At 34.3% G+C, this 20,731-nt stretch overlaps 1 protein-coding gene across 17 annotated transcripts in view; it reads right to left on the bottom strand.

Annotated features, from left to right (window-relative positions):
* The window catches only part of Bbs9 (Bardet-Biedl syndrome 9), a 395,959-nt gene that overhangs the window by 268,698 nt on the left and 106,530 nt on the right, over positions 1-20,731 (bottom strand). For all 17 annotated transcript variants that reach the window (XM_063233878.1, XM_063233880.1, XM_063233877.1 and 14 more), the window contains 2 exons: positions 19,048-19,231; positions 18,336-18,465 (listed from right to left, as the gene is read on the bottom strand). In XM_063233878.1, coding sequence (XP_063089948.1) covers positions 18,336-18,465; positions 19,048-19,231 — 314 coding nt within the window. The remainder of the gene's footprint in view (positions 1-18,335; positions 18,466-19,047; positions 19,232-20,731) is intronic.

The raw sequence follows: 20,731 nt of genomic DNA, 5'->3' as shown, positions 1-20,731 counted from the left end.
TATTTATGATTGAAGTACTCAAAATTAAATTGAAAACTAAAACCAAGAACAGATGAAAGTGAAAATAGACTACCAAAATACAGTACTCATCCTTCAATTTTAATGTTGTGACTGAAAGCCTTAGATGCATGCAACTACGAGTTAAGGTCCAAATACAGCCAGTGATACAAAGCTGGCCATATGATAGCAAGACTGGTTGCAGTACTTTGGAAAATAACAGCAGCTGCTGCCTGCAGTGTCTACACAATAACAACGCACTTGGCAGCACTACACAGATTACCATCTTCCAAATTTTCTCTACGTAAAAAACAGTATCAAAAACAATAAAAGACTGCTGATTGCTATTTAAGCCATGAAGCAAAATATTTTTCCCAGATTGGTCGTGGTACTGATTCAAGGGAAAGAGTGAAGCAAGACTTCTTTGTGCTATGCCAAGGTATCACTGAGCCTGGCTCCATGTGGACTGCAGTTCAAGAGCTTAATCTAAGAGGCCATATCTACCTGCCTCCCTGAATCAAATCCCTCTAGAAGACAAAATTGCTGAGCCATCTAAAGTGAACTGATGACCTTGATGCAAGTCAGCAAATAAAGGAAGGTGGAACACAACTCCACACATGTGGGCACTAAATGATGTTAATGACTAAGGGACTCATTCAATAGTTCTACCAGGATATACCTCTGCGTCCAGCCTTCTTGTCTTCTAAGTGAGATTTCATTCAGAAACAACTGTATTTCTACAAAGAATTTAATTTAATAACTGTGGCTATAGACTGTTAAAGGAAAATAATTATCAACAGTAAGAAAACTAGCAAATGTAACCAATAATAGTGAAAATACATCATATACTCTTGAAAGAACTTAACTCACTGAGTCCTCATTTCAACCCCATGAGGCAGACACTGTCATTAGATCACTGTTTTACAAAAACCAACTTCTGACACACCCAGAATTTAAATATCCTGCTTCAGGTCTTAGAGTCGGGAGCAGTTAGGGAGCCCATGGGTTAGAGTCCTCTGCTTTAACTATTGTAATAGTGTGGCTCTAATAGCACAGCTTGTAAAAATATCCCCAAACAATGGAATCACTGAATAGACTTATGTGTCCCAAGGGCTCTGATCTCCTTTATCTCTTCTACTTACTAAGTTAAAATTCAGTGTCAAGCTTTTGCAGAAAAATGACTGACTCTCTCCAAAGAGAGAGAGAGAGAGAGAGAGAGAGAGAAGGCTGTAATAAAATTTCCATCCAGTGAAATTTCAAAAGGTTCATTATGCTAAAGCTATACAGGACTAAGACTTTCTTTATAAATATTTATAAAGCACAAAATATTCTAGAAGCTTTCTGTGAGATGATGGCATTTGTGTAACAAAGTTAATTCTATTCTATACTCACTTCTTAAAGGCATCCGCTCATGATTTTAAGAAGACTATTTTACCAGCCCAACTCAGAGATAGTAACAAATGGCTGCTTGGAATGTTCCCTATAATGAATTCACTCTTCGGAATCAACTATGTTGGAAACACAACTGTACAGTAACGTTTGTGTCACCCAATCACTAAAATCTGTGCCTCTGACCCAGGCTTCTCGCTTGATTCCTCTACTGCTTCTAGACACTGCATCTGAGGCCAGAATCACCTGATTGTAAGAGGCAGAAAATACCCACTAGTTCAGATTCTAAAACCTATCCACAAACAAAAGAGTTACAATTACAGAAGATTGAGAGTTACAGTTTCTTAGGGGAATGCTTCTGTATGTTCTTTGTACAGAAATGAACTCTGTTCTTTGGAGTCCATATCCTACATGTTCTGTTGCACCACTTTACATTTTCAGAAGAGCAGGCTCCATTAAATAGATTTTTCACTCTGAAACAAAGCTAATGACTACTCACTAAAGCAAGGAAGTTCTCAGGCACAAACATGTAAAGCAAAATCAACCTCTGAGACACTCACTGAATTCTGAAATAATCCACAACAATTCATCTCCTGGCGTCATGAGTTTTTAATTTCTACATGTTCTTTTACTCTGGCTTGTTTTTTAAGGCTTGCATCCCAGAAAATCAGAATGTTTTCCCTTTCATGTCAACAAAGACTCTTTTAAAAAGTCTTTTCTACATCAGACAGAAATATATTTCCACTGATTTTTTTTTAACTCCGCAACTCTTGAAGATAACCAGGCATAGAAAGACAAAAGCTTTCCTTTGAAGAGTAAATGTTACTGGCACTTGGTCATTTCTTTTTTTCTGTTGTTTGCAACAAAAGCACTAAGCCATAAGATTCAAGATACACTATTAAATTCTATTTGGTTTCCGATCCTAAACAAACCTCAGTTAGAAGTGTCAAATTAATTCTGAACAAGTTTGCTTCAGGGCACCTTAAGGGTCATGGGCCTTTAATCTTCACATACCAAGAAGGTTTATTCAGCTCTGCTGGAAAGAGATACAAGTCTAGGAAGTCAAAGGTTAGTCAATGGAAAGGAAAAATGGGGTAGAATCTCTCAGGATGATGGAAGAAAGTAATGAACCTTGCAAGTGTTTGCCCTGGCAAGCTGAGAGAACTGCCAAGTTTGGGTCAGAGGTCTATTTTAAGTAGGAGTCCTACTTTGCTCCTTTAGGTCATCATAAGCTCCACGAAGCAGGAGATCATGCATTTACAAGTTAATGTCTAATGATCTTATACATATGATATGTAATGTCAAGGTCTATAACTTAAATGTACTAACCAATTCCAGGATACACTGAAACCACCATCAAGAGTCACTGATTAAGGATCACAAGTTAGAGCTCAGCCTGGGTAACTCAGTGACTTAACAAGACCCTGTCTCAAAATAAAGACAAAAAGGGGCTAGGGATGTAGCTCCACGCAAAGGCTCTAAGTTCTATTCCAATAAAACGCGCACACACACAAAGTCACCAATGAGCAAAAAAACTATACTTACATTTTCCAACCTGTTTTCCTAACACTCTGGATTAAACAACTGCTTAGTATAGCAATTAAAACACAGTGTAGTGTATTTCCAAATACAACTTTTTCTATTTCTTTTCTTTTTTTTTTTTTTTTGTTTTGTTTTTTTTGAGGCAGTATCTCACCCTGTAGTTCAGACTATCTTTAACTCACTTTTGTAGCACAGGCTGGCCTTGAACTCCTGGCAATTCTCCTGCATCAGCCTCTCAAGTGCTGTGATTACAAGTTGGCATCATCTCACAAAGCAATAAAACTTTTCTTGATTGATCTGCCTAGTATAGCTGCATTTGAAATTTCCATAGCTTTTCTTCAATATCAGTATTATCCCAAATTGAAAGATCCATTTCAATATGACCTGAACAATTTTTCTTTTAATTCCACAAACTAAGCAATAGCAGACTTTTAAAGACTTTTATGTGGAATAGAAAAAACTATAGAAGTTAAAAACCATGGAGGAAAACTGCAATGTCATTAAAGAGTGAAAGCAAAACAGAAGTTCAAATTTTATTTTATTTTAATTTTTTTAAGGACAAAAAGAAAAAAACAGAAAAAGGGTATAAGAAATACAAAATTAAAAAATAAACAGTAAGAAATCACTAGTTAATAGATTACATATTCTCATCTTAGAAATAGTTGTTCAAGCTACAAAATTGAAGCATATAAAGTGGACTTTCAAACAGTTTTGTTCAATGATCCAAAAAAACTCAGTAATATGCTTATCTATCTTATACACTTAAACATATATGCAGTAATAACCTTTAGAGCACTTTCTTTTCTTTTCTTTTGTACAATGACAATTACATAGTTTGGGTTTTATTACTCCCACAGTTTTTTTGAAGAGAGTAAAACCAAATGTGACATATCAGAACAGAGTCAGTCAGATCAAAAGGATGGACATAATAGATGATGTAAAAACAAAATACAAGGTGATCAACAATGATTACCATTCTGCCTCTTGCTATTTTAAGAAGAATTGCCAGTTATAATAAAATTGAACAAAACAGTAAAGAATAAAACCAAAGCATTGGAGACATTACAGGACTTTAAAAGAAGATAATAGTCAACCACAATGGGCATCATAATGAATCTTATTGTCTTCACAGTTTTGCCTATAAAAAGTTCAAATTTTAGGTAGCATATAAAATTCTGATTTTTAAAAAAATTTTTCCTTCCAAATAATTAAGAATTTAGTCATGAAGTCTACAGTCTTTGAGTGTCAATTTTAAAATGATTTTCACATTTTCTGATTTCAAATTTAAGATTATATACCAAAAGCTGTGAATGACAATACAGAATGATACAAGGTAAAAAATATCTCAGGAAATCCTCTATGAGTGTTATGAGTTTTACTCTTAAATATGAATGGAAATTAGTATCTCTCAAACATTATGAGTGGGTACTCATGAGTGTCTTTCCCTTGGTTATAATTTTAGATGTAAAATATTAATATACAAATCTCAACAAGTTTGCCTTAATGATACAAATTATAAATTTGTGGAAAGTCTCTGTAATCCTTTAATTTATAAATATATTTCAAATTCTCAATATGTTCACTCAGGTGGCTAAAAAAAGGATGCTGCTAAATAAAAAATCTAAATAAAAGATCATTCCAAGAATAAACACATTTGTTTACTTCCAACTACAGTAAATTTTACTTAGGAAAGAAAAGATTACTTGAAAAAATATTGTACAAAATAAATCTATTATCAAGAAATCCATTACAGTGAAGCACAGAAGATAACAAACAGCACAGCTTACTTTTTCATGGACTGGTTTACATAGATAAACAGTAAACGCAACCATGTGAATATCTAGATGAATCAATTATGACTTATAAAATCAAATTTGGCTTCATAAATATAAATTCATTTTTAATGCTGATCATGTTTTAAATTCTTGATATACAAGCACAACTATGAGTGCATAAAAGCTTCTCAATGTGATTTATGTGGTAAGAACATAACTCTAATGCATCGCAGTAGACTGCCACTTACTGCTCTGACACCCAGCAGTAAAAGGGTCAGCTACATTCCCAACAGTGAGAGTGCCGATGCGAGTAATAAGGCCGGCTGCCTTAAATCAACAGTAGCCACCAGCAAGGAGGCTCCCTCCCCGCAATGTCCTGTACCCCACCAACTGTGAAGGGCAAGAAACACCTACACGTGCCCAGAAAAACAGGTAGATGAGTAAAAGCTTAGACAGACAGATGCACACATACACATGCACGTACATACAAGGAGTAGTAGTGAGGGGGCCTGCTACTGCTATCAAACATAAACACTCCAAGTGGAAAGATATGAGTATTAGTATTACTAAAGATACTCACAAGTAGTATTATTACTAACTGGGCATATCAATGCTGAACAGCATACTATAATACAGAATAAATTACTTATACTATCATCTATGAAAGTGTATGCTAAACTTAAGATTGACAATACAGTTTCTGTATTTTCAATTCATACATCATGGCCACTTTAAAAGGGAAGGAAAGTCCTTTGGACACACTCACATTCTGGCAGTGGAACTTCTATTACACAAGAAGTATAGAATATGAAAACACAAAGTAACATGAGAAAGTTTCCAGAACACGAAGTAGCATGAGAAATAAAGAAACACGAAAATGTTTCTAGCAGTCATCTAAAGTTGCACATAAATATTGTTCAAATCTTTTCATACAGAAAAAAACAGACACAAGAGAGGATTAAACAGTTATACAATGAAGAATCAAAAATATACTGGGAAAGTATTCATTAATAATTGCACCAAATAAAAGCATATGAATCTCTGTAGCCCACTGGTCTGCAAAATAGGTTCTGTTTATTAACTGAGACACAATACTACTAGACAAACACCAGAGTTAAAATGGAAACAGATAACACACTAGATCTGACCACATCTATCCTAAAAGATACTTAATTTTATTATAAATTTTCTATACTTACAATTTGCCTTAGATAAAATTATTTAACCTCAAGAAACAATATTTCAATAGACACAGTGGAAGTCCGCACCTAAGACATGGAATTATTCAGTGCCTGGGGCAAAACTATGTGTTGGTTTCCCCATGACAACAGCAGACCTTTCTTTTCCATGTCTGCAAGTCTTTTCTTCTCTATTTCATCAGAACTGAAGTTTTTCTCAAAAAACTCTGACAGAATATAATTATGATATTAATCTTTTGCTGTAACTTTATCTTCACTTTGTTATAGCTACTCATTTCAAATGGCCAGTGTTGAGATGTATACAAGTCTGATAAAAGTGTAAAATATTTTACATAAAATGTATGTGAAACATAACTAAACTTGCTCTCTTGAAAGCGGTATAAGAAATTTTGTACATAAAAATAACTAAACCAATTACTACTGACATAAAATAAAGCCACTATCAAATAAAAACATAAATTTTTCTGAGATTTTTTATAATCTACAAAAACAGTACAGAAATACTTATTAATATAGTAAATATTTACTGTGTATATTATAAATTCAAACTGCAATCACTGCTTTTAATTAAATATGCATACAATACTCTTCATGGAACGCTCATCTATGTCTGACAGAATAAAAGTGGTGAGTAAACAGTTTGACCTAAGCAAACATACAATTGTTCCACCAATAAATCTCCACCATCCAGAGAAATCTCTTCTCATCCAGAAGAGAAAACACTCAGAGACTAAATCAAATGCCCACAAAACTGGAAACTCTTGCTTCAGACCCTACCCAGCTTTAACTATTCCTATTAGTGTTTTATGGTTAAAGTAACCAAAATAAATGTTCTCTGAATTCTCCAGGAGCAAAGTGCTCAGGCTGTGAAGCAGCCCACCTCTGAAGCTGCTTCTAAGTGAGTCACCTGTTTACAGACCATTCCGGCATCAATTTCTCCATCACTCATTCACTCAATCAACATGCATTGAACCAACTTACTGCTAAGCTATGAAACAAAGAATGGTTCCTACATGAAAAGAAGAAATGCCCATTCTGTAAACCAATCTGTAAAACCAGCTGGGAAACCCTCAGCTGTAAGTGGTGGCTCTCCCCAAAGACTTGACACAGGAGGGGCCTTTGAGACTCCACAGGGCTCCCAGCACAGAAAGTGTGTGAAGATGACTTGTCTCCATGTTCTTTAACGAGCAATTTATTTCATTTTTGTTCCTTATCTTTAATTTTACAATGGTCTATTTTCTAAACTATCATTAGCACCAATAACTACCACTTTCGCATTATAGTAATTTTGGGGTAGAAAACGTAAATACACATTTCCATTCCAGTGAAGCCATAGTAATCTGGGAAATGGAGTAAAACGAATGGGAGTAAAACACCTCTAACTCACTATTCATTTCTTACTTCAATAGTAACTCACTTCAGGATATTTAGAACCAGCTAACAGAAACCGAACAACGGTTTCTATATTATCTCTTTGCCTATAAAAAATTTTGTTTATACTATCGCATATATTAAAATATAATAAGATACAACATGTTAAAACCAACGGAAACAGACGAACAGCAACTTGATGGGGCTTCAAAACAGGATGATATTAAATCAGCACTAGCTATTATGCTGTCTTATTTTCTTCAAAACAGCTATTCGTACTATCACAGACAATAAAATCAAACAAACCAGATTAAAACCATTCCAATTAATGAGTGAAAACATTATATGGCTTCAAACCAGTATGACTGCAATACTGTCATTCTCTTTAATGGTTTCACACTGTCTTGATAAGTTTGATGCTATAGTATACGAAGTTATACTCAAATATTTCAAGGAAAGAGACACTATGGTAACTACTATTAATGTCAGGCTATCTGGTGGTGAAACACAATGATGCTTAAAGTGTTTGGTTCTGACCTGTGATGTTCTATTGATATGTCCTCTTTTATCTCAATCTCCCCCTTTTAAAAAAAATTAATTTCTTATCATTTTTTAATTAAGGGAAAACTAAATTAAAAATAGCGGGATATATTATAGTAACTTTTTTATTTTCCTATTAACCTGATTTGAACCCCTGTATTGTTCTCCACATCTTGTTCTGACTGATTTTATTATATTGTTTTGTTTAATAGTATCAAGTTTGAGGGTATAGGTAACCACTTTGAAGGCAACAAGATATTCTATGATGCCCATTATGGTTTGACTATTGTCTTCTTTGGAAGTCCTGTAAAGTCTCCAATGTGGGTTTTATTCGTCTTGTTCTGTACTGTTTTGTTCAATTCTATTATACCAGATGATACAGGCAACTCTTTTTAAGATAGCAAGAGGCTAATGGTTACCACTGTTGATCAACTGGTAATGTTTTTTTGCATTATGTACTATGTCCATCCTCCTGTTCTAACTGACTCTGTTTTGCTTTGTCACACTGGGTTTTTTTTGTTGCTGTTGTTCTGTTTTGTTTTGTTTTGTTTTGTTTTGTTTGTTTTTTTCCTCTTCAAAGAAAAAGTTATAAGAATTGTGCGAGTAATAAAACCCAAAATGTGTCACTGTTATCGTAAAAAAGAGAGGAAAGAAAGTGATTTAAAGGATATAACTGCATGTATATTTAAGTGTATACGATAGAAAACCATATTACTGAGTTTTTGTTGGATCATTGAACAGAACTGTCTGCAATCTCATTGTATTAATGTCCACTTTGTATGTTTTAATTTTGTAATCTGGGCAACTGTTTCTGAGATGACAATATGTAATCTATTAACTAGTGATTGCTTACTGTATATTTTTTCTCTTGAAATTCAGTATTACTTGTACCCTGTTACTGCTTTGTTTTGTTTTTCTCTTTAAGTAAAAAAAAAAGTAACACTTCAGTGATTCATAAAAAAATCTCAACATTTAATACTAAGTCGTGAAAAAAATATATATATACAACTCGAAGTGGAAACTGTTTTAATCTTTAGAGAACACCTGTCCAGGACATTACTTTTATCATGTTCTTATGCTATATTCACCAGAAAGAAATTTTAAAAAGAGCAAATCTTCCATCAAAGCGTAAATCTGACTCCTTCCTTCGGTGGGCGGGAAGGAGCCCCAGACCCACTTTCTCTGCGCAGAGCTGCCATGAGCAGGCTGCAGAGCAACAGATGCTCAGGAGGGCAGAGCCAAGAGCTTTCCTGCCACCCAGAACCCAGCAGAAACAAAGGCGGAGAGATTCCGCGTTTAAAGCTGTCCTGCGGCATTCCCCACATGACTGTGCGCTTAGTTTTCTCCGCTGTCGCTCTGTGAACCCTGAGTCCCAGCCCTGCTCAGGCACACAGAAGCCCCCCACTGGGGCACGGACCAAGCAAGGATCTCAGGGGAAGAGTGCTTTCCTAACTACAGCTCTTCACAGATTCACTTGCTCCTTCCCTAACTAAATTTTACCAAAGAAAAACACAAAAGTTTCATATTCCTAAATGCTCAACGATACTGCAAAATTCATTCCTAAATGTCAACTGCCTAATAGTCTAACTCAGAAAATTTCTTCTTCAAAGGTAATTCTTAGAGGTTCAATTAGTATGATTTGTAAGCATTTTAATCTTCTAAAATTGTTACCAGTACATTTTTCCAGTACAGAATGATTACATTCATCGAGGAGACTTGGTACATGTACACAATACATCTTACTTCACAGTTTTTATTTTTTGTCGATTAATGTTTGTAGTATATAATGATAACATTCGTGGGGGGAGCTGGTACATGTACATAACACATCTCAATTCTTTTTTAATTCCCTTCCCTCTCCCTCCACTCTAGATCTTCATTTCTATTTCCAAAAGATCTTTCTCCCTGTTATCTACTTCTGTTTCTCCTAGTATCTTTTTATTTTTGCTCTATAAATTATTATACTCTGCATTTCCCATATAAAAGAAATCATGCAGTATTTTAGCTTGTGTGCCTCATTTATTTCACTTAACATTTTTGCCTCAACATGCAACCCCTCTTCATTTTAAAATATGAAACTAATAATTGAATGAGAGTAATCTGTTGTGGAAATACAAACAAATGAAAAATAAAAGATGGCATTCTAAAATGCTGCATCCAAAAGCAAGAGGTGCTATTTTTCCCCTGTATTTTGACTACTGAAATACTATAAACTTCCAATTTACAAACCATGATTTTTAAATAAAAATGAAAAAAAATAGTTTTCTACCATGATAGTCTCATGAGAGACAATAAATTCACTTGCATTTTTCATTCATTCCAACTATTTTTGTTTTAAACCTAATGCATCTAAACTACTTTAGATATGAGTAAAAGACCATCAGGTGCCTAAAGAGTGGAACTGATGTAGAGCACCCCAAAGATATACAAAGACTCCATCCAGACCTTTCCACCCTTCCTTCCCACATCCAAAGTTAATTTTCGTGGGGTTTTTTTTTTTTTTTTTTTTTTGTCTTTTTCGTTTTTATCGGTATTGGGGATCGAACTCACGACTGCCTGCTTGCAAAGCAGGCGCTTATGCCGCTGAGCTAAATCCCCAGCCCCCAAAGTTAATTTTCATTTTAGGCATCTGCTTTCTGGTTTGTTTAGATGCTTACCGTTATAACTTTAAATAAGATACTTTTTGTTAGAAAGGGAAGCAGTTACATTAGAGGAAGGGAAAAGAGTGAGCATTTTTAATAGAAACAAGAAGAGCGGAGCAGTATCCTGGATGAAAGGCTCTGCGGGATGGGTAACCTTCTTTTCTATGTCACACCACTCACTCACTGCTGCTAGAGGTGTGAGTTTACTGGCCTTATAAGCGTGAGTAAGTTATTTGATTCCACTTTGCCCATCTATAAAATGAGGATCGTAACTGCAGTAACAGCAACTGTTTTTGAAAAAATTAAATTTGTTAATAGGTATAAAGCACTCAGGATATTTCCTGGCACAAAGTGAGTGATATAAATTAGGTGTTATCATTATATGAACTCCAAAATAGTGTTATACATTTCTAATTCACCAATAAATACACGCCCAGAATACACAGATCTTCCAATATGCTCTTTATGCTCAGTACAGGTACCAAAATCCTCTCACTCTAAAGCATTTGAACATCAAAGTAATTTTTATATAATACATGGGGAAAAGATACATAATTCTGCTATTAAGCAAATTTTTATCTAGCCAAAGCTTATTAAGATTAGAACATAAATTACAATTAAAACAGTCCATCATGTGTACTATTCTACATTAATTAATTTTCATTTTGTTATCTTCAGCTTGAAGCAAAAATACTCTAGCTTTTAAATAGTACAATTTTTTCCTATGGTTTCAGACATTTTAAACTCAAATTACATGGGTCTCTGTCCTTTCTTAACATATTGTTAAAGTAGGTACTAATTCTTTTTTTTATTTTATTTTTATTTTAAATAGCAAACTTGATTTTAGTGAACAAAAGCAGGCAGATTTTCTCCAAGGCCAGGACTCCCACCCCCACGCCCACAATGCCCTAGAACTACCCAGCTTGGTTCTCCATTTTAGAATGTGTGAGGCACCCTCTCTCCAGTTCCTTGGTATGGCTCACACATATCAGATAATCAAGAATTAAATCCCTATCTCACTAAGTGAGACTTAATTTACTTACAAGTTTCAAATTAAGGTTAACAAAGAACTTAAATGATAGGATTATGCTAATATAGATTTCATTTTTTAACATCATTTTTAGTAATTTTAATAAATGTTGTATTCTCATGAAACGTAAAATTCCAGTTGATCTTCCAAATCTTCTTAAGAAGATATAGAGAATTAATAAGGTTTCTGAATTATTAAATATAATATATTAAACATTTTTAAACTTTTGAATAAACTAGGAACGTAGCTCTTTCCTGAATTTAAGGTTGCCATTCTGTAACACAGTGAGTGCACAGCAGATTATAAATATTGCTGTATTTCCTGGATTTCCTTTCAGATAATAATTGGCCCTAATTTTAAGTCATCCAACATTAGCCTGTAAGTCAGATACATAGCACTCTCTATTACACTTTTTACACTCATTTTTTAATTTGCCATAGCTAAGGTTTGCACTCCAAAGCTAGTTCTAAAATACAGAACACAGTTGCAAGTTCGAGACCAGTCTGGGCTACAAAGTGAGCTCAAGGCCAACCTGAACTGAATAGCAAGACCCTGTCTCAAAGACAAATAAAATAAAATAAAATACAGAATAAAGTTAAAGAATAAGGAAATTAAGACCATACAAAGTTCTAAAGTTCAAAGTTCTAAGCTCTTCTACAAAGACATTAGCATTACATGAACCTAAGGTTACCAAAGCAAAATCACTTTTTTCTCTTTTATATTCTCTAGTAAGCAACTAAAAAAATATAATTGGTTTCCTCTTGGAAGTAGGTACTTTTTTAAAAACTCATTTTATCTCTAAAACTAGAGATTTAAATTCAGATTATCAGAAGGGCGTACTATTTGAAGTGAGGACAGAGGATGTAAAACTACCCTGAGCTCCCAATAAAGATAAAAGCAAAACCATCAACCTAATAGAAATGCTCTCCAGGACCACAGGCCCAAGCGGGCATTGCTTAGTGAAAGGCAGAATCTTCCATAACTAGCGAGAGGAAAACACTCTTCCTGCAGGCCACTGCTCTGCCAAACAGCTGCTGCCCCACAACTGTCATGGGCTGGAGAATCAGTAACCCAACATCCAAAAGCATTTTTCCTACCCATACAAATTATTTTCTTTGATACTGACAGGGTTTTGTTTTTATTTGTTTGTTTGTTTGTTCTTTTCCTAGTTTGTTTGTTTTTTTTTTTTTTTTTTTTTTTGTCTTTTTTGTTTTTACCAGTACTGGTACCGGGGATCGAACTCACGACTGCCTGCTTGCAAGGCAGGCACTTATGCCACTGAGCTAAATCCCCAGCCCCTTCCTAGTTTTTTGAGAGGGGTCTTACTATGTAGTCCAAGCTGGCTTTTAACTGCTGGTGATCCTCCAGATATATGCCACAACACCCAGCTCAAGAGTTTCATTTTTAAGTCATTCACAGCCTCAATGAGATTAGAACCAAAGAAGTTTTTCAGTGAAATACATAGAGATAAAATTCTATCATTAAAATATTTCATTTTAAGACATAAAATCATAAACCCAACTAGCATTCTAAAGACAATACCCTTGGCTGTAGTGTTTCTAAAATCTCTGGCAAGCAAATTAAAAGTATTTTCTATGCAGTGAATAAAAGCAAACAATCATTACTGCATAAAAACTAGAATAAAAACAACATGAAGTCAAATAGAAAATCTCTTTCAGAAGGAGACCTTTCTGACAGTTATAACCACAAATGACCAATAACTGTTAAGACATGGCTTTTTCATTTATATGATTACCACAAGTCTTTTCCATGGGGATGAAACACCAAAGCAACCATACAACAATTTATGAAAAGCACCATGCCAAAAGATGGGCCATAATTCAATGATAGCTGACATACAGAACTGTAGGAATGTTACAGTACTATTCTTGTGTTTTTCTATTTTAGTTAAACAAAATCTAGAGGTTAGCTTATTAAAGATATTTGATCTCACACAATGGAAATATATGCATACAAGTAACAATGGCCATCAAAATTAATGCAACTCTGGGAGGTCGAGGCAGGAGGGTTACAAGATAGAGAACAGCCTAAGCAACTTACTCTGTTGAAAAGTAAAATTTGTAAAAGGGCTATAAATGTAGCTCAGTGATAGAGTGCTTACCTAGCATGTACAACACCCTGGGTTCAGTTCCTAGTACTGCAAAAACAAACCAAACAAATAAACAAACAAAAAAGGAACTAATTTTATGGAAAATTCTTCAGTAAGACTGACAAAACAATTTGTCCAAACAATTTGTCCAAATTGGGGTTACTAAAATCCCAATAAGATGAAGGAAAAAAAAATCTTAAATATAATTGTATTCTTTTATCCCACAACTCTTTGTGTTCCACTGTGGTCTGCTATGTTGGATTGCCAAGACACTGGACCCCAGACTTTAGGCCCTCTTTCCTAGTAGGGTACCATAAAAGCCAGGGATTCTCCCTATCATTCTCCCTTCCTAATATTCCTGGTTAGAAGCCTCAATTATAATTTTATTCCACATAGTGTATTTCTTTAAAGCTGATTTATCATCACTACTACAGAAAAAGATATTTACTTTCCAAACAAATCAAAAACAAAACAGCAAGAAAACAAATAAGCAAAAAGTGATGGGAAAAGCTGTATCTCTTAGGGAAAAAAAATGTAAGAGTGAAAACAGTAAAATTCAGTAACATTAACAGCAAAACGAGGTAATAAGTATAATTTGGTTATAATGCCAAAAGTGTCAATTGTAACTATAAACACAATTTCTAGAAAATCACCAAAAGAATACTAACACTACATAACAGTGGGGTAGAAGAGAGAAAGGAAAACAATCACATTAATGTCAAAACTTTCTATGTCAAATTTTGAGGAAGCATTTAAATTCTTTCACAGAATAAGAATTTGGCCAGAATGAAGATGGTGCAAAGAGACCAAGCAGTGACTGAACAGGGAAGACAGTGACTTTGACTACTGGACCTGGAAATAACTGCCATGAAAAATCAAGTACTATAAACTACAACCACTTGATCTGTAGCTCGAACAGAAATTATTTTTAGAAATTAAAAATTAGTTAGAACTGGGGGGGGGGGCAATTTCTCCAAAGAATGCCTAACTCTAGTCTTATTCCCAGTCCAATTCACAACTAGAATTTTCCCTGAAATTTAATTCTATGATCCTAAAGTGCTTCTGAAATGTTTAGTTCCGTATGTCAACAACCTTCGGGGTACACTCTCCAATGGCTAATGAAAACAGCCATGCCAAAACAGAAGAGACAAAAACACAGGCACAGCCAGGCATCCTGGCACACACTTGCAATCTCAGCACTTGGGAGACTGACACAGAAGATCACAAGTTCAAGACCAGCCTGAATTACACAGCAAGAACCTATCTTAAAAAAAAAAAAAAAAAAAAAAACAAGGACACAGGCACAGAAATCACCAAAAAGTAGAAGAGTAACAATGTGAGGAAAAAAGAAATATAAACATCATAAACTCTAAATCTCAGAAATTCAGACTACTTATCAAGTAGATAAAGCCTGAAGTCCAACTGCACCTCATGCTGCATGCCAGCTTCAGTTCACAGAGGTCACCTGACTACAGATAAGGAAAAGTGTCCTTCTTCCTCCCTAGCCTCATCCCTCCCCCATTCTGGTTCAGAAACAGCTTATACATGCACCAGAAAACCATGCACACATCTGGCCCCAACCTATAACTGAAAGAATGCATTTTATCCTACCTCACCTAAATATTGTTCAACTTTACCACAATGAAAGAAAGAGCCAATTTAAAAATTTCAAATACTCTCCTAAAAATTTTGAGTTTAAAGAAATACCTCTGTGATTCTCCCTCTTTCATACTTCAAATAGGGTTTTAAACTACAAGTTCTGTTAGCCATCTTTCTGCTAATATATCAACACAAAACAAATGACTTTACTGGGTGTATAGCATGTGTTTAGCTTTCTGCTTCATTATTCAGTATGACATGCAAATGTAGGAAAGAAGTGTATGATCTAGTGGGGAGATAGGAAAATAAAACAATGTCTCCTGTACAACAGTAAATGTGTTAGAAATTCAGAGAGTGAGAACATGGTACGGAAGGAACACTTATAGAACTTGAACTGGGATTCAAACATAGAAGAAAATTTGAAAACCCATAGAAGAAATTGAAAAAAATACTCTGGTCAAAGAGCATAAATGAAATCTAACATATAAGAAAATGTTACACATCAAAGTTAGAATGAGTGATTATTGTGGGCACAGTCTGACAATGAAGTACTAGGCCAAACTGTTTATGCTAAAAAAAATGTAAGCTGCAATAGGATTTTACAGCACTGTGCTGATGAGCTGCCAGCTCGTGTTCACAAAGGTTTCCAGCACTCTGAATCTGCATCCAAGCCAACTTCCTCTTTTAGGTATATTTGATGTTTCTACAGAGAATAATGTTTCTGACAAACGATAGGCTTTATTTGCCATTTGATAAAGCGTCCACAGTAGGGGTATAAGATGTTCTCCCACAGCTACTTCATGCAAGGAGGAGAAAATAGTAAAAGCATAGAACTTAGAGATCATTATCACACCTGGCTCTCCTAATTCTGTAACCTGAATATGCATCTTATATTCTTGTAGTTTAATCCAGAAAAAATAATTAAACCACAAGACACTACCCAGGAATGAGCCTTATTGGGAAAAAAAGAAAAGGAAATAAAGAGTTAGAGCTCTACCCTTACAAACAGGGTAGAGAGGTCCAGCACTGCCCACGAGGCAGAATGGGAGGGAAAAAAGTATCTTAGTTTCTGAGAATACTGCTGCTGCTCATCATTGCATAACTGCATCAACTTGATTCAAATCCAGTATTTCTTATTCAGTGAAAAAAAATTAGCCCCTTCCTTTATAAATACATAGTCAGTCAAGAAAGCTTCTACCAGAAAACTTTAATCCTAATGATAATAAAAAGCAGGAGGAAAGTTGTTCAGTGCTTACTATTTCAAATACTAACTTCTAAATTTAAATGTTGTACTTGTTAGCAATATTACTTTAAAACTTCAAATAAAATTACAATGAAATTATTTGAGTCTGACCTTTTAAAGTATACAATAGAAAATTCTTCAATTGAATAATTAAATTTATTATTATATACTAATTATGAAAAATGTTAGTGGCAGTATCAGCATTTAGTAGTTTATAACTGTAATCTTGAAAAACCTATGAGAAACAGAAAGCTTTCTACACAACTACAGGTATCCAAAATACAGTGTTACATACTACTTTTGCACACAAGCAGCATAATGCACACTGTATGGAAATTTAATTTTTAGTCATTATAATTTCTGCTATTGGACTCTTAATTTGTAAGTTGCATGTGGACCAGAAATTATAAATTAACAACAAATATCTGCTGAGAAGCTCTATCTTTGCACTTCTCTGGGTAAGGTGACTATTGAAAGTCTTGAACATGATGAACATATAAATTATTTCACCTAAATGCTCTCATCACTTCCACGCCAAACTATACACAAAAACCACAATGGCTTTTTCAGTCCTGAAAGAGCCTGGCTTTGTGCAGCACGGAGACTAGCAGCCAAGCTGGGCCTCGTACCCACCAGTGCGGATCTGTCTTCTTGCACCTATACTGTTGCTGGTGCAACCAAAGGCAACAGCTCTTAGATGGATATATGGACTGCTAGAAGAATTACTCAACCAGAAAGAAATAGCTGACTACCTTACGTGGCCCTGCTGGCAAGATGTTTTTCCTGTTCTAAATCCTTCCAAGTAAATCTGATGCAAAATGTGTGCTAAGTCTGGTTGAACTTAAAAAGACATCTGGTGGACACTGCAAAAGCCAATTTCAAGATTTAAATTATTCTTCAGATACAAAGTAACTATTACTCCTGTTAAGTGTATAACAGTTATTTGATGTTTTTTTCTTATACAATGTAAGAAAACAATTTTTTAAAAAACAATTCAGGTTTCCTAAACATAGTTTCCGTTTTGCCAAGACATAGGCCATTAGAATAACCAGTAATGCAAATATGAATACCCCTTAACAAATTTCATCAATATTACATATTCCATCATTATTTGAAGAGATAACTCATCCTGATCAGATATTTTATTGAAGAATTCTACATATGGCTCTGAAATGTACTATACAAGTCTAAACAAACAGAACTGAACAGATCTAGGAATCTATGAAGCTTTGGAAAAAAATGTATTTCTATACATTGGCTGAAATTCTAAACTCCTAAACATAATCTGAGTTCCTGAAGAATTTATCAGGATCTTGCCTTTTGTACTAATGACTTTGAATAATTACTTACTGAGAAATTATGTCTCATTTCTCTCAATTTTGATAAATTTTAGAAACATGTTAAGATATGGATGTTTTTCATTTTAAATGCAAAATGGTCCTCTTTAACATCTAAATTGCTTAAATATAAGATAATTAGCAATCAGATATCAGTTGACATAATAAGGTCTGAAAACAAGTACAAACCTTATAAACTATATTTTTATGCTCTATCAGTAACTGATCTCTGAGTGAGACCCACCAAATGCTGAAAGAAAGTTTTTCCTACTTTAAAGAAAACAATATATCAAACACCATTTTCTTGTCAGTTTCTTACAGTTTTCATCTTTAATTTACAGTGGATATCTGATAGCAATGCTACATAGTAATGACTAGTAGCCCTAATTAATCATAGATCCTTCTTCAATAGTTCAAACTTTAAGTTATTTCTATTACTGATATTGTACTTCGACATCACTCAACATTTTTTAGTAAGATCATTTGCCATTATTTCTCAAAACTTCTAGGGAACACCAACTAAGGTCCTTTCATGAAGTCATGTTAAATAGTATCACTTACTGCAAAGAACCCACTTTCACTGCCACAGGAATGTGGGGGAGCTGAGTGGCCCACTTCAGTGTCACATCCTGATAAATGTGCAACATGCTGTTATGGTTTCCAATCAAAGTATTTATTGTTCCCTCAGAAACTGCAAGATGAAGATACAAGAAGAAAATGGTCATTTGAAATAGGAGATTATACCTATTTTAGGGGACTTGAAACACACACTAACTCTAATTATCTTGATTTTAATGCACAAAAGATTTAAGTACTAAATTAATTTTCAATTTTGAGCTACTAATAATCAGGAAGAACTCATTTATAAATAATGGCCAACTTGTTTGCATTTCACCTAAGGAGTATGAATTGCACTAACTTGTTGACACATTTAAGCTAATGATTGCACATTTGCTATGGATGAGTCATTCTATTTGGATATTACTGCTCTCTTTAGAAGAGCTGGTCTCCTAGAACCCGCTTCAACAGTGACATGGAAAGCAATAAAGTATCCCGGAAGCCAACTCCATAAGTCATTAAAATAAAATGACTGACAAAACTAAACATGTGCTTTATATTAAATCTCTTCAAATGCTGAAAGTTAAAATCCCCATTACATGTCCAGCATAAAACTATTTTCCTAGATAGTTAAAATATGTGTACAACTGTGGCATTTTATGATATATACAATAGAGCCAAAGACATATGGAAAAAATAGAATCTTCCTACATACCTGAGCAATATGGAAGAAAACAACTTGGGCTACAATCAAGCTTCTTCATGAATCGAATTTGTCCATTATCCTTCAGACAAAAAAAATTTCTTTCACCAAGAACAAAAACAGAAGATGTTGACTGATTAAAAGACACAATACATATATCAAGGGCCTGTTCTCCAATATTTAGGGTCCAATCCACCTGCAAACCAAAATGCAAGATCAAGTTAGTTGCTAAAATTAGAATATTTCAATCATTTTCATATCAATATAAAGAAATTGATTTACATTGAAGCAGAAATACAAAGATTAAATAAATTCTTTAATTTAACTGGATTTGTATGTGTTATTACCAGATTTCTGATATTTTATAGATTCTCAAGTATTTTGTACCATCTCTTGTTAGATGACATAAACTGTTCAGTGGCTCAGGAATACTCATTAAAAGTTATCTTCTTCCTAGGTATGGAGAAGCACAACCATACTGAGTACTTGGGAGGTGAGGCAAGGGGACTGCTATGAGTTCGAGGCTAGATTGAGCCACAGAGTGAGTCAAGGCCAGCCTAAGCTATGTAGTGAGACTCTGTCTCAAAAACAAAACAAAACAAAAAAGACTTTCTTCTGAAAAAATTCTGTAAAAAACCTATTGTGGGATGATGAAAGGATGGAGAAATATTAATAAATGGGTAGTTATGTAAGAGTAATAGTTTCAGTGTGCTACTGTACCATAGGGTGACTGGAATAAAATGTATTATTTCAAAAAGCCAAAAGAAAACATTTTATCATACAAAATGATAATTCTGAGGAGACAGATCTGTTTAATCTAACTACATACAATATAAAAATGTACCAAAACATCACATGATTCTCCATTAATATGTACACTTTTATTTAAAAAGTATAATTTTATATATGCTTAAAAATAAATTTATTTTTAAATGTTACTGTTTATTTTACAAATCAAATTTAATAGTCAAAATATATAGCCAATATTGTTATCAATATATTACTTTGAAAAAAAGATAACCTTAAAATATATTGATACAACTATATCAATTATATATTGATACAATCACGTAGTAGCAGTGAACAAGCTATTACAGTAGCATTGACAGAATCTTCTACATATAAGCACTGCTCCATACCTCTGAAACATGATCAAGATTCAAAAAATGCATTTAAAATAACAAAGGCACGAATGTAAAGTGAACATGCAAAAGTTTTTCAGAATTTATCTTCAAAGCAATTAATAACATTTGTAAATCAAGAAGATGCAAAAGAACAAAGATGTATCATGTTGAAAATCAAGTATGGTACCTATGGCAATGGCAGTGAGATAGCTTCACAAATAGAAACACTAAAGAAGAGTAAGTCCAACCTCAAAGTTAGGCTTTAATCAACAAATAATTGGCACCACAAAGGAGCAAATGTCAATCTGTCAACTCCTAGCTGGCTTTGCCCTTTGGTTCCTCTCAGTACAGGCAGCAGAGATCACCACCAAATGACCCAGCTGACTGAGGCCAAGGTCAGTGTCCTAAAGGAGCCTGCTTTAAAAAAAAAAAGTAGTGGATGAGCCAGCAGTGCTACAAACAAGAAATGCCTGTGGTCAGTATAAATTTCAAAAACAGTGTGGGGTTTTACCCCAAGAGTGTCTTCTTCATGGCAGGACAGAGCTGGAGAAAAAAATTCACTGTCATATTGC

Source organism: Cavia porcellus, unplaced genomic scaffold (assembly GCF_034190915.1).
Source record: "Cavia porcellus strain 051 isolate PalLab524CR breed Dunkin Hartley unplaced genomic scaffold, mCavPor4.1 scaffold_23, whole genome shotgun sequence".
Lineage (NCBI taxonomy): Eukaryota > Metazoa > Chordata > Mammalia > Rodentia > Caviidae > Cavia > Cavia porcellus.
Note: the sequence above shows the minus strand (reverse complement) of the source record. Positions and strands in the feature narration are given on the sequence as shown.